General features: G+C 45.7%; 1 protein-coding gene across 1 annotated transcript; it reads left to right on the top strand.

The window, feature by feature from the left end:
• Nucleotides 1-3,393: 3,393 nt before the first annotated feature.
• On the top strand, nt 3,394-11,584 carry fbxo32 (F-box protein 32). The gene is made up of 9 exons (XM_076012492.1): nt 3,394-3,857; nt 4,408-4,529; nt 4,895-4,944; nt 5,069-5,161; nt 7,507-7,600; nt 8,135-8,319; nt 8,595-8,777; nt 9,667-9,810; nt 10,315-11,584. Exons 1-9 carry the CDS (start codon nt 3,745-3,747, stop codon nt 10,402-10,404), a joined length of 1,074 nt encoding a protein of 357 aa, XP_075868607.1. The 5' UTR covers nt 3,394-3,744; the 3' UTR covers nt 10,405-11,584.
• The last annotated feature ends 232 nt before the right edge of the window (nt 11,585-11,816 follow it).

Genomic DNA, 11,816 nt, shown 5'->3' with positions numbered 1-11,816 from the left:
AACTACATTATTGAGATGGATATTTTAAACTTTTAAACTTCATATTTAAGAATTCAGAAGTCTACCAGGCCTGACCTCTTGAGGTGCCCCTCCATCCACACAACTCGATTAGGATTCTATTTGTTAACTCGGGGGCTCTTCTGCGGTCCACTTTTATTTCCCCTACAAGCTGCACAAAAACTAAACCCAGTTCATCTCAGATTAATCATTGTTGAGCATGAGGACATAGCTCTCCCTCTGAGTCAGTCACCAACTGACCCGAGCACTTGCTGGGACTTTCCCTGTCATCCTGTCCACGTAGTGTGGCCCACTCTGGAAATAGAAATGAACTCTCCTATGACTCTGTGCAATTAAATATACTGTGTAACTACCACTGTTTTGGTCCTTAACACACTTCTAATTGTCCAATAAAATCAGCATATCTTATCAGACTATATTAATTCAGAGTATTTAACTTTGTTTCAAATACATATGCAGCTCTGTGACCTTTGACCTGAATATGTATTGTCAGCATAACTGGGATGGTAATTTTCAACTTAATTTGATTTAGGTTTTAACAAAAATGAGTGTGGAAAGCCCTCTTATGAGTGTAATTAAAATAAGCCTGCCCTGGTTCTTTTAAAATTTGACCAAAATAATTGGCTACAAGTGCCAGAGGTTGGTTTGCTATGTCTGAAGTGCAAACCACACCAGCCAAACAGGATGTGTGCCTGGACGTAAGGCGTGGTATCTCAAATCTGCCGCCGTTTCTAGGAAAACGGCTGCGCTCATTGCGCACCATGTGCCATCGCTGCCGCTGACATGTTTTGCAGCTTCTATAGCATGGCATGAATTATGAGCCCCCGCCACTCAGTCACTCACTCAAGACTTGGTGCCCTCAAAGACCTCTTCAGTCACATGAGCACAGGGGTACCAACCGTGGTAAAATGAAGGCTTTGGCCGCCCCTAAATATACGTGAAAGGAACAGCTGTGGACTCGCACACTGACACACGCACGTGTGCAGCCAAACTCCTTTTGTCTTCTTTGTCGTGTCTTCCTTTGAACGGTTGCGTCTCAGAACTGAGGGGGTGACCTTTGATAATCACATGAGCCGTCACATGACGAACAGGTCTTCAAGGTGATACACCATCAACACCTACCTCTGACTGATGTTCAATCATTCTCACGTTCCACAATTGATAATAGATCCAGTAGGCTGACACTTCCTGGTTGTTTCCCATCATTGACACTGAGAGATTCCATAAGACAATAAATCACAGGTAAACAAGCACAATGTAAACTATGAGCAAATGTTGGTTCCCAATCGCTCACGGATGAGTATGTAAATATGTCATTTGTTGTGTGAAGCTGATAAGAGCCTGACCCAGTGGCCTGGACAGACTTAGTTACACATTATGTCTGATGGCATGGGCCAAAATAAACAAAGTGCCCCCAGTCTGTTAGAGCTCTTTTAGTAGATTTTAAATACAATTGTAACTCCCCCCACCCAGCACCACACACACACACACACACACACACACACACACACACACACACACACAAATACTCCCATGCAATCAACAATGCAACCCAATACTTTGAAGGAATTTAGAGGGCAACATGATCTATTTATAATACTGAGAGTGACTGGGAATCAGGGGACTTTGCTTCCACAATATTGTGTTGCTTTTCTAGACATAGGAAAACAGATATTGCAGTGCCATGAGACTTCTGACAGCCAGTGGAAAGCACAAGCAAAACAACTAAACTGAAGAAAAGCAGCAACAGGCCATGAAAATGCCTCCAAGAAATACAATGAGACGAAGAGTCTCGTGACGATATGCTTCAGGCTGTTTTTATACCTACTTAAATGCACATTTGGTGATATTTAACATGGTGATACAGGCGTATGTACACGTGGGTTTTGTTAAGGTAAAGTCACTAAAAATTAAGAACCGTTCTCCTTTCATACATCAGCCAACTTTGATCTGCTCAAGTATTTCTAATTTTACGGTGAAATCACAGCTTATGGAAGAGAAATTGTGAAATCAGGTGGAGCATGAGAAAACAGGGATTAACATGACCCTGGGTGTACGTTCCGGACATCTTGAGGCCCTGCAGGGTTGTTTCCTCCTCATCAGAACTATTAGCTCCAATGCTCTGAGGTCTGTGATGTTTCTTTTATGGTCTGGCTCAAAACTTGAACTTCCCCTCCCTTTACTCTCTCTCTGCCAGCACCACAGCTAGGCTCGGAGCCATGTCTCAACCGGATTTGTCCCTAATGTTAGTTGTTGTTTGGGACTTAATGACTGCTGGCACACAAAAGTATTTATTTTCCTCCTTTTTCAGTGCAACAGCTATTACCCTCTTTCTTTCTTCTCTTGAACTTCACATGTCCAACTGCCTTCTTCTCTCTTCTCTTGCCTTTAACTTCGTATTTTCTCTTATCAGTTTCTCTTTTTTCCTCTTCTTCTGGTCCTCACCATTCTTCTCTCCTCTGCTAGAGCCAGGACCCGAAAGTCCCCTGTGCCTTAAAGTATAATGAGTTCTCCTTTAATGTAGATCCTTTAATCTATTCCTAGAAAAAGAAACACATCTCTGAACATGTAATTCTTTTTCTGCCCAGACAGAAAATAAACCATGACAACAGCTAGAAGAGACCCAGGACCCTAACATCTGGAAAGTGGCAACTTTTTCAGTTGGCTCAGAAAACTTTTCCTGAGCAAACTGAGGAGGCAATGGATAGCCACAATGTCACATGACTAACCAGGAGCTAGTAAGCTTCAGCAGTGAGTCTGACATTGGCTGAAAGAGACAGGAGAAGGTAGATGTCCTTAAATATGTTCTGAGTGTTGTTAAGGGAAAGTTAATTTATGGTTTAAGTTTATGGAGGAACAGTGTCTTGAATCTGACGGTATCTTTCTGCATTTAGAATAGGAGAAACTGACCAAATTACTTTGGTTGTCAAATGAAAGTTTGATCATGAGTGATTATTAGTGGGGCGACACAGTGCCGTAGTGGTTAGCGCTGCCGCCTCACAGCAAGAAGGCCGTGGGTTCGATTCCGGGCCTGGGCTCTTTTTGTGTGGAGTTTGCATGTTCTCCCCGTGTCTGCTTGGGTTCTCTCTGGGTTGGTTCTATGTGGCCCTGCGATGAACTGGCGACAGGGTACACCCTGGACATAGTGATGTGTGACACTGAATGTGCTCTTTCTGCAGGAATGTGGGACTGACAGCCTGGAAGTGATCGCTGACAGATCATAACAATACTACTTGTGTGTGTTCAACGTCCCTGCGGTGACATCACAAAGCGTACAGGACATGGTTCTGGTACATCTGGTCACAACTAGTCGATTATATAACAGTGAAGACTGTTTAAACATTTTCGAAAAGCCTCCCCGAGACGGACTCCTCCGGTCGGTCTGTCCAACCAACCCAGAATGTCTCCTGTTGATTCACCGCCTCTCTGAGCACCATCGTCGCCTCTCGCTCTCTCCCCCTCTCTCTCTTTCTCCGAGACATTTTGCAACCACCACAGTAAACAAAGCCACGTGTTGCAGGGAAGTTTCCAAAGTGGGCGGGGCCTCGCCGTTTCCGGGTTCGGAGCAGGAGGATATAAAAGAAGCTGCGCGATGGCAACAGTAGAGCCGTGACACAAGACAAAGAGAAAGCTTTTGAGAAGACGCATAGCTTGACTTAAAGCGGGGGGAATACTCGCTTCTGTGTCCATTTTTAAGTTTAATTCGAAGCGAGTCGTCGAAGCGGAATGCCTTTCCTCGGCCAGGACTGGAGGTCACCGGGTCAGAGTTGGGTTAAAACGGAGGAAGGATGGAAAAAGACGACGGCGGACGACAAAAACAACAACGTCTCCTTGCAAAGGTTGGTCATTTTAAAAGTCACTTCCGGGACGTGACACTTCCTCTAGACGAGGTTTGTGACTGTAATCTTCCGCTTTGAAAAGTTGCCTTCGCTTAGAAAGACAAAGGGAGTCTGAAGTAGCTTGAGAAAGAACGACGCGGACGTTGCACGTTGTAGGATGTTTTGCGGTGCCATGTTCCTTGTCGAGGTTAATCACCCGGAGGTGGGAGGGGGCTATTAATAACATCACAACAAGTGAGCGGATTAACCCAACGTGCGATGCCATCTTTGCCAACACGAACATTCTGACTTCTAGCGGTTCGGAGGCAAAAAAAAACAAAACAAAAAAAACAAAAAAAACACATGGCCACGATTGGGCTTTACACGTGCGGTGTTGTTTTTGTTTTGCTGCCCAGAGTGAGTGCTCGCCCTGAAGGAGGGGGAGGGGCGTGGAAAGAATCACGCTCGCAAAAGCACTTAAAAACAAGCACTGCCGTGTGCTTGGATGTGATGAAGTGCGATGAAATATAGCTCTCTTTATCTCTCGCTGTCTGTGTGTTTTTTGCTCCAGCTTCTGCAAGGCCGAGAAGGAAGAGTGCTTCATCAAGGAGAACCTGCTGTTCTCCCTCAGCTATGACATGGCTGCCAAGAAGAGGAAGAAGGACCTGATGAACAACAACACCAAGGTTCCATGTGAGTCACCGGCAGAGAGCTGCACAGTCAGGTGTCAGGTTTTGTTGAGCACGGAAATGTCACTGTGTGATTAGTACTAAAAGAAAACACACACACACACACACACACACACACACACACACACACACACACACACACACACACCAGAGTTTGGTTTACATCAAAAGTCACTCGCTGAGGTAAACACAAGGATGTTATGTAACTGATCTTTGAAAATATCACTTCTCTAACTATTTTTATTGCTCCCTCTACTTGGAGGTCCTGTTACATTTGTGCCCGTGTCTCCACCACAATGCTTATTATGAGCTGCAAAATGAGGCCAAGCCACTAATTGTAAACACAGTTCCCCCTTCCCACCCCCACAGATTTCCACAGGGAAAAGTGGATTTATGTTCACAAAGGGAGCACCAAAGAGGTAACCGTCCCACTCGCTCACTTCCTCACCGCCTTCCAATATCATCATTGCAAATGTAAACACGCACTGGCCGTGCTCCCGCCATGGGTCGCCATCTAATACCCCCGTAATTAAATTCTCACAGCGCCACGGATATTGCACGCTGGGAGAGGCCTTCAACCGCCTGGACTTCTGCAGCGCCATCAAGGACATGAGGAGGTTCAACTACATCGTCCGAGTGAGTGCACGTTCCCCCCTGTCTTTGTTTTCTTCTTCCCTTTTTGTCTGTCTGCTTCTTCGGTGGATGTCTGAGCTGCAGCAGGGCAGGGGTTAAAAGACGGAGAGGGTGTGAGAGGCTCCTGCCAGCCTCTTATCAATGCTCTGCAGACAAGGGCCTGTCCGTGGAGGAGTGATATCATGGGATGTTCTGCTGTTAAGTGATTGCTTTGTTGATGGCACGTCCACTTCATTTTTGATGTCAGTCATATTGCAAGAGCGGAACCGACAGTACCTGTAAATGGTTTTACAGCCAAAAAAAACTCTAAAAGTGTGCGCGTGTGTGTTATCGCAGAGGTTCTGACTTCATTTGGATTTTTTTTGTTCCCTCTGCCTCCACAAAGCATCTCAAAAAGCAGCTCCACCACGTGTGCTACCACGTGAGCCCAGGGCTACATGTGGCCGTGTTCTGGGGAGAGCTGGGGGGGGGCAGGGAAGGGGGGAGGAGGAGGAAGACAGCTGTGCAGTGAGGCGCAACCGCTGACTGGTTTTTATGAAACCAGACCCGGTGGTTGTCAGGTGATCCAGACGTCGGATCCGATTCATCCTGCGCCACAGTTCGCCCCTGAACTCCTCTTTCTCCCGCCCGTCGCACTGCTGCTCTTAAATCCTAATGATTGTGATGGGATTTAGCGAGTCATCTGCCAATTTCCTGCTGCGATGGTGAAGGGAGATTACCGGCTGCGATGGCGTTTTATGGGTATTTCCCCCACATGGTAATAAAAAAAAATATTGGTTTTCCTGAGATACGGAGCGCAAAATAACTTTGCCTTCTTCAAGCAGTTGTTTTTAATTTTCTAACACCTCTCCTGAATGCGTGAGCAAAGAAAAAAAAAACTTTCTCCTCAAAAGTTTGGTGTGACCTTTTAACGGAGGCCTCAGGTAACAAGTGCGGTGTAGTGTGGTAACCCTCGCTGGACAATACAGTTGTGTAACCGGAGCGCACGTCTGGACAAACTGTCCCAGGTCACCGCTCTTCGCCACTTGTGTCTGGTGGCATTTGTGGGTTCGCTTGACTGTCTCAGTTTCACGGATCAGGTTAATCCACAGAGAGACGTCGAAAGGAGGTTTCTTCAGCGACACGGGAAGCCTAAAAATAACGGTCCGGTTAGTCGTCAGAGTCGTGGCTAGAGTTTGGAAACTGTTGGGACTCTTTGCGTGTGGAAAGGAACAGCAAAAAAACAATAACCGACTGCAACCCCGAGCTGCACGCAAAGGTATGAAGTGCAGTTTAGCGAAGAGCATAGGGCTAAAAGTAGATCCGGAAACGCACATTGTTCTGCTCGGCCGCTCTGCAAGGAGAGGAACACATGATAAGCTGCTAAAAGAAGGAGGGCATGGGATAAGGTTTTCGTGCTGTCAGTGGAAACAGCTAGGAAGGAGGGAGAAAGCGAAAAAAGTGAAGAAAAAGGGTGAGGGGAGGAAAGCTATTCAGTTCTATGAAGGTTACTGATAAGATTCTGCACTGAAACCTGTCTTGCTCATAAATGATCTGAGAACTTTTGATCAGTTTGTTTTCCTTTTTTTGACTGAATTTTCCCAAAAGTTACCCATCAGCATGCTGTTGTCCCCCCTCAACCCCACCCTCACTCCGGGTTTACCAGAAAGTTCCCCTCAATATGTTGATACGATGACCAAGGTCTCATGCCTGTGGCAGGATTAAGCAATGGAGGTGGTGGGAGGGGAGGCGATTTAAGTTTCTCCATGATGTCACAGTGTCGGTCAGATGCCAAACATGCCACACTGGGAGCCGCCGCCTGTCCGCTCGCCAAGGGCAACAACCTCATGCACGCACGTAAACCCGCTTGGGCGCCTGAAGCGCGCGTGCACGCACGCACGCACGCACACTGTCAAATGATTCAGCTAATTCAAGATCGGGAGCGGACAGATTAAAGGCTCGCTGGCGGAGGTCAGAGGCGTTGACACCCTGGGCCGACGTCCAGCACCCTTTTTGAGATCTGATTGGCTATATTACCTGACTGTGGTGCGTTCACTTAAAGCAGACGGGGGCCTGCAGCGTTGATTCTGAAAGCCTCAGGCAGATTTCAAACAACCTGACAACGCAAGCTAGCTGAATTAGGATTGGATGAAAACTGTACCGTAATATACAACAATGGACGCATCACAACCAAGTGGATAATGGGAAGAAAACAGACTATTGAGAGTAACTTGATGGGTAAAAAGTAATTTTTTGAGTGTGTCTAGGCCAGCAAAGAAGGCCTTGCTGGCCCTGCGTGCGATAAACGTGAAGCATGTGAGAGTGATGAGTTGTGTGTCTCTCTAACCGACTCTTTCTTTTTGCTTCAGCTCCTGGAGCTCATCGCCAAGTCGCAGCTCCCGGCACTCAGCGGAGTGGCGCAGAAAAACTACATGAATATCCTGGAGAGAGTGGTACAGAAAGGTGAGCGCGCCTTGTTTATCTCTCTGTTGTGTCCAATAGGTGTCATCAGCCCGCTGCGACCTGCTCTTACTCACGCTGTACTTCTTTAAAGTAGCATATAACACCCGTAAGGTCGACAAGATGATTAAATTGAACCATAGCCGAGGCCTTTCTGCTCTCCTGTTTGCGCCTGTAGGTGTGGAAATGATCCCTTATCGCTCCCATAGCGGGGAAGTTAAAGTCAGGGGCTGTAATCACTGCTGGAAAACACTGACAGTCACCAGACTCCTCTGCGGGCCACAGTGTAAACTGAATGTTCCCGCTGCTAAACAAAGATTCACGGTGTTTTGGCCGCGTTATGAAACTCGCCTGCCCTTTATTACGAGCGCTGCGGCGGGAGAACGCGGCCACTTCAAAACATTTGCGCGCTCGGATGATTCACAGGTTGTTCGACACGAAACCCGGGCGGCTACTGAACTCTCTCAAAACAACCGCGGCGAGTAAATACACTTTAATAGGTTTTTGTCTCTTTCATGTGTTTGCGCCACGCTTCAGTCCTGGACGATCAACAGAACGTCCGCCCCATCAAGGAGCTGCTCCAGATGCTCTACATCTCCCTGTGCGCGCTGGTCCAGGACATGGGCAAGTCGGTGCTGGTGGGGAACATCAACGTCTGGGTGCACCGCATGGAGAACATCATGCAGTGGCAGCAGCAGCTGGACAACATCCAGATCAACAGGGTGAGCACCCCGACAAAAACAGTCAGCACAATATCAAAACAGTTGGGACAAAAAGTCAAATAACCTAGATATTCTTGATTTTATTCTTAATTTATTTGTTGGTATATTTTTAGGTATTTCAACTGCAAAATTTATTCTGATGTGTTTTAACCTTTTCTTTTTTGTAAGTATTGTAAGTCTTTGAGGACTTCGAAGCGAAAATAAATTGTATTATTTTTTTGGGGGGGAAAAAAAATCTATAATTCTTTCTTTCTTTCTTTCTTTCTTTCTTTCAGCCTTCAGCTACTGGCATGATGCTGACCGACTTGCCGGCCAGCCTGCAGCTCAACATCATGCAGCACCTGTCGGACGGCAGGGACCTGGTCAGCCTGGGCCAAGTGTCCCCCGAGCTGGGGCTTCTCACCGAGGACCGGCTGCTCTGGAAAAAGCTCTGCCAGTACCACTTCACAGACAGACAGGCATGGAGAAACTGTTTATTCCTGCTTGCTTTTTAAGAAGCGCCCGCTCGCTTCTCGTCGTCCCGGTTGTTGTTGCCGTGCTGTAATACGTGCACCCGCTGACCGGCAGTTTGTATACCTGAGTCAGATAGCAGAGCTGTAATCACGACGTACATGTCATCAAGGCGAACGTAAAGGAGGTCAAGTGTGTCTGATAAACAGGGCCCTGCTGCACAGTGAACATACAGTACCAGTCAAACATTTGGGCACACCCTCTGAATTTAAAGTCTTTATCATTCTCATGACTATTGACATTGCAGTTGGTCACTGAAGGCATCAAAACTACGTATGAACACACATGGAATTATGTAGGAAACAATAAAAGTATAAAATAACTCAAACACTTTTTATATGAAATAGCCACCTTTCATAAAAAGCATATTATTTGAACGTGTTTTCCTTTGCTGCATAAGTACATATATCTTTGTATCTCATATAATTGATGTCTTCAGTATCTGTCTGCAGTGTAGAAAGTTGTAAAGATAAAAAAGAAAATTCATGAGAAGGTGTGTCCACTTTTGACTGGTAGTGTAACAAAATACTGTAGCACTGTGTGAGAGTGAGGCAGCCTTTCAGCTTTGGGTTAAAAGTAGGTTACAGTACTGCTTTTCCACAGGTAAGAGTGGCTTAGATTCCGTTTATGTCTGGGAGGGAGGACGCAAGCCTCTAATGCTAGTAAAACCTCCCACACTCTCGCTCACTGCCCTCTTTGAATTAAGAGCGGAGGACATCTTTCGCCGGCAAAGTTGGGCGGAATTACCGCAGGAGCCGTTTCAAGGTGTTTTTTATTTTTTTTATCTTTTCCTGTTCCCTGGGTCGAGTCTTAAACTGTGCATTTCCTGCTCTGCAGATCCGAAAGCGCCTGATGGTGTCGGATAAAGGTCACCTGGAGTGGAAGAAGATGTACTTCAAGCTGAGCCGGTGTTACCCGCACAGGGAGCAATACAGCGACACCCTGCACTTCTGCACACACTGCCACATCTTGTTCTGGAAGGTAGTGTTTCATTTTCTCTTTTTTCTCTTCACACTGGCTTGAAGCGAGTGTGAAACTAGCAATTTAAAGCTGCATTTCATAGTCCAACGTGTGAGCTTCAAATCTTCTGTTTTCAATTGTGACTCCAAAACTCTACAGAATAGATCTTGGTCAGAAAACAGCCTGGTTTGCCCCCTGTTTAGTCTTCCACAAAATGCTCGCTTTTTACCTTCCTGCTAAAGCTGACGCTTTGTTGTGCTATTTCCACGTGGGAACAAACCAAATCGGAAGGTGGAGCAAACATCCAGCTGTGGAGGAGGTCTTGATTCCCCTTGTGACATCACAAAGGGTGGATAACTGCCTCCTTTAGCACATTGGCTAAAGTGGAGCAAGTAACAGAATTAAAGGATGGAATTCTCATCGTTAGACAACATTGATGCAGTGTTTTTTGCCACACCAGAGGCCTCTAATGTCACAACCAAGTATTATGTTTTTTTAACCCTTGTGTTTGTTTCTTCTTTGCAGGACACAAACCATCCGTGCACAGCCAACAACACCGACAGCTGCACCGTGCCGCTCTACCCTCAAGACTTTATCAACCTTTTCAACTTCTGACACTGTTGACTCTCAACAAAAAAAAAAAAAGTCTGAACTGATTCCATTGTGTACATACTGTACATATAAATGTACAATAGTCTTTTTTTGTTTTGTTGTTGTTGTAAATAGCACAAACAATTCCTGGATATCTATCTAGTTGAGGAGGTATGACTGGAGGGTGCTCAGGCAGCGGGACAATTATGCAATCGTGTGTCTTTTTTTTTTTTTTTTTTTTAGTCCAGAGGCTCAGAAAAAGTTCAAACCGAAGTTGATCGAATGTGGCCGACAATAGTCGGGGACAAAAGAAGAAGAGGGATGTTGTACAAGGTGGCCTGCGTGCGGGTGGAGTAGCAGCGGATGAAAGAACCACAGAATTTATTCTGAATTTAGTTGTTGTTTTATGCATTTTGTGAATGTACACCTCCAAAGAGAACTTAAGATTTGTTCACATTTTTTGGGATGAGTTTGAATGGTTTCTTTTCAAGAAAATAGATTTTCCCAATGCTGTCTGCTAATGTTAAACCTGTGATTTGTTATGCTGCAATATAAATACAAGTCTTTGCTTATGTGGGATGATGCGTCGAGTCAGGAAGTTTGCAGAAGTCTTTTTTTTTTTTTTCTCGGTACTGAGACTGGTCGAGGAAAATCTTTCCCCAGTCCATGAGGGGTAATGAGGGGTAATGCATGTCAGAAAGGGAGTCAGTGATTGTTTACCAGACTGGGTAGTTTGTCTTGAATGCGTTGACGCTCCGCAGTTTGTTTCCTTTACATCTTTTTTTCCACTTTTGTAAAGATTTGATATGACTTTTTCCTTTTTTTAATGTTTATGTTGTAACAGCACCCGAGTGCAGTATTAACCAAATATCTTAGAATCAGTGTAGTATTGGTGTGTGCCTTATCATAAACCCTGACCCAGGTGTAGTTTGATTCAACATGAGATCTCCGGTAAGAAAGTTGATTTAAAAATGTCTCCTATGAAGCTTCTCAAGTGTGTTTTTATAAGCGCCCGTCTAGAGGGACCTATTTATTGATATTTTTAGCAAGTGGCTAACTTGCGCTGCTTGCACGGAAATGAGTCATGAGTCGAGGTTCAATTCAACTTGGGACTGCTCGGCGCCACTGCTCAGACAAGACAGTGGGGATTGATGTACATGCTATGCAATGCATTCTGTGCTGTTGAATAAATGAGAGAACAACCTCCTGCGTCCTAGCTGCCGTTTGCTATTCCGTCCTCACACTTGATGCACAGGGGGCCCCCCCCCCCCCACCTTTCCTTTGCTGGACTAACTCAGAGCTCTTGCCTGAGGGGAAACACATCTATTGGTCTGCGCAGCCAACTTGCGCTCCCATGTGGGCAACTACATGAAGTGCAAGGGAGAAGTTAAAAACGTGAAGACTTGTTCAGACGCTCCATTTTGCCAATAATGGAG

The sequence above is a fragment of the Nelusetta ayraudi genome, unplaced genomic scaffold (genome assembly GCF_046127955.1).
Source record: "Nelusetta ayraudi isolate G7.1 ecotype Tasmania unplaced genomic scaffold, CSIRO-AGI_Nayr_v1 ptg000136l, whole genome shotgun sequence".
NCBI classification, from domain to species: Eukaryota; Metazoa; Chordata; class Actinopteri; order Tetraodontiformes; family Monacanthidae; genus Nelusetta; species Nelusetta ayraudi.
The sequence above is the reverse complement of the archived record's forward strand: the minus strand, read 5'-3'. Positions and strand labels throughout refer to the sequence as shown.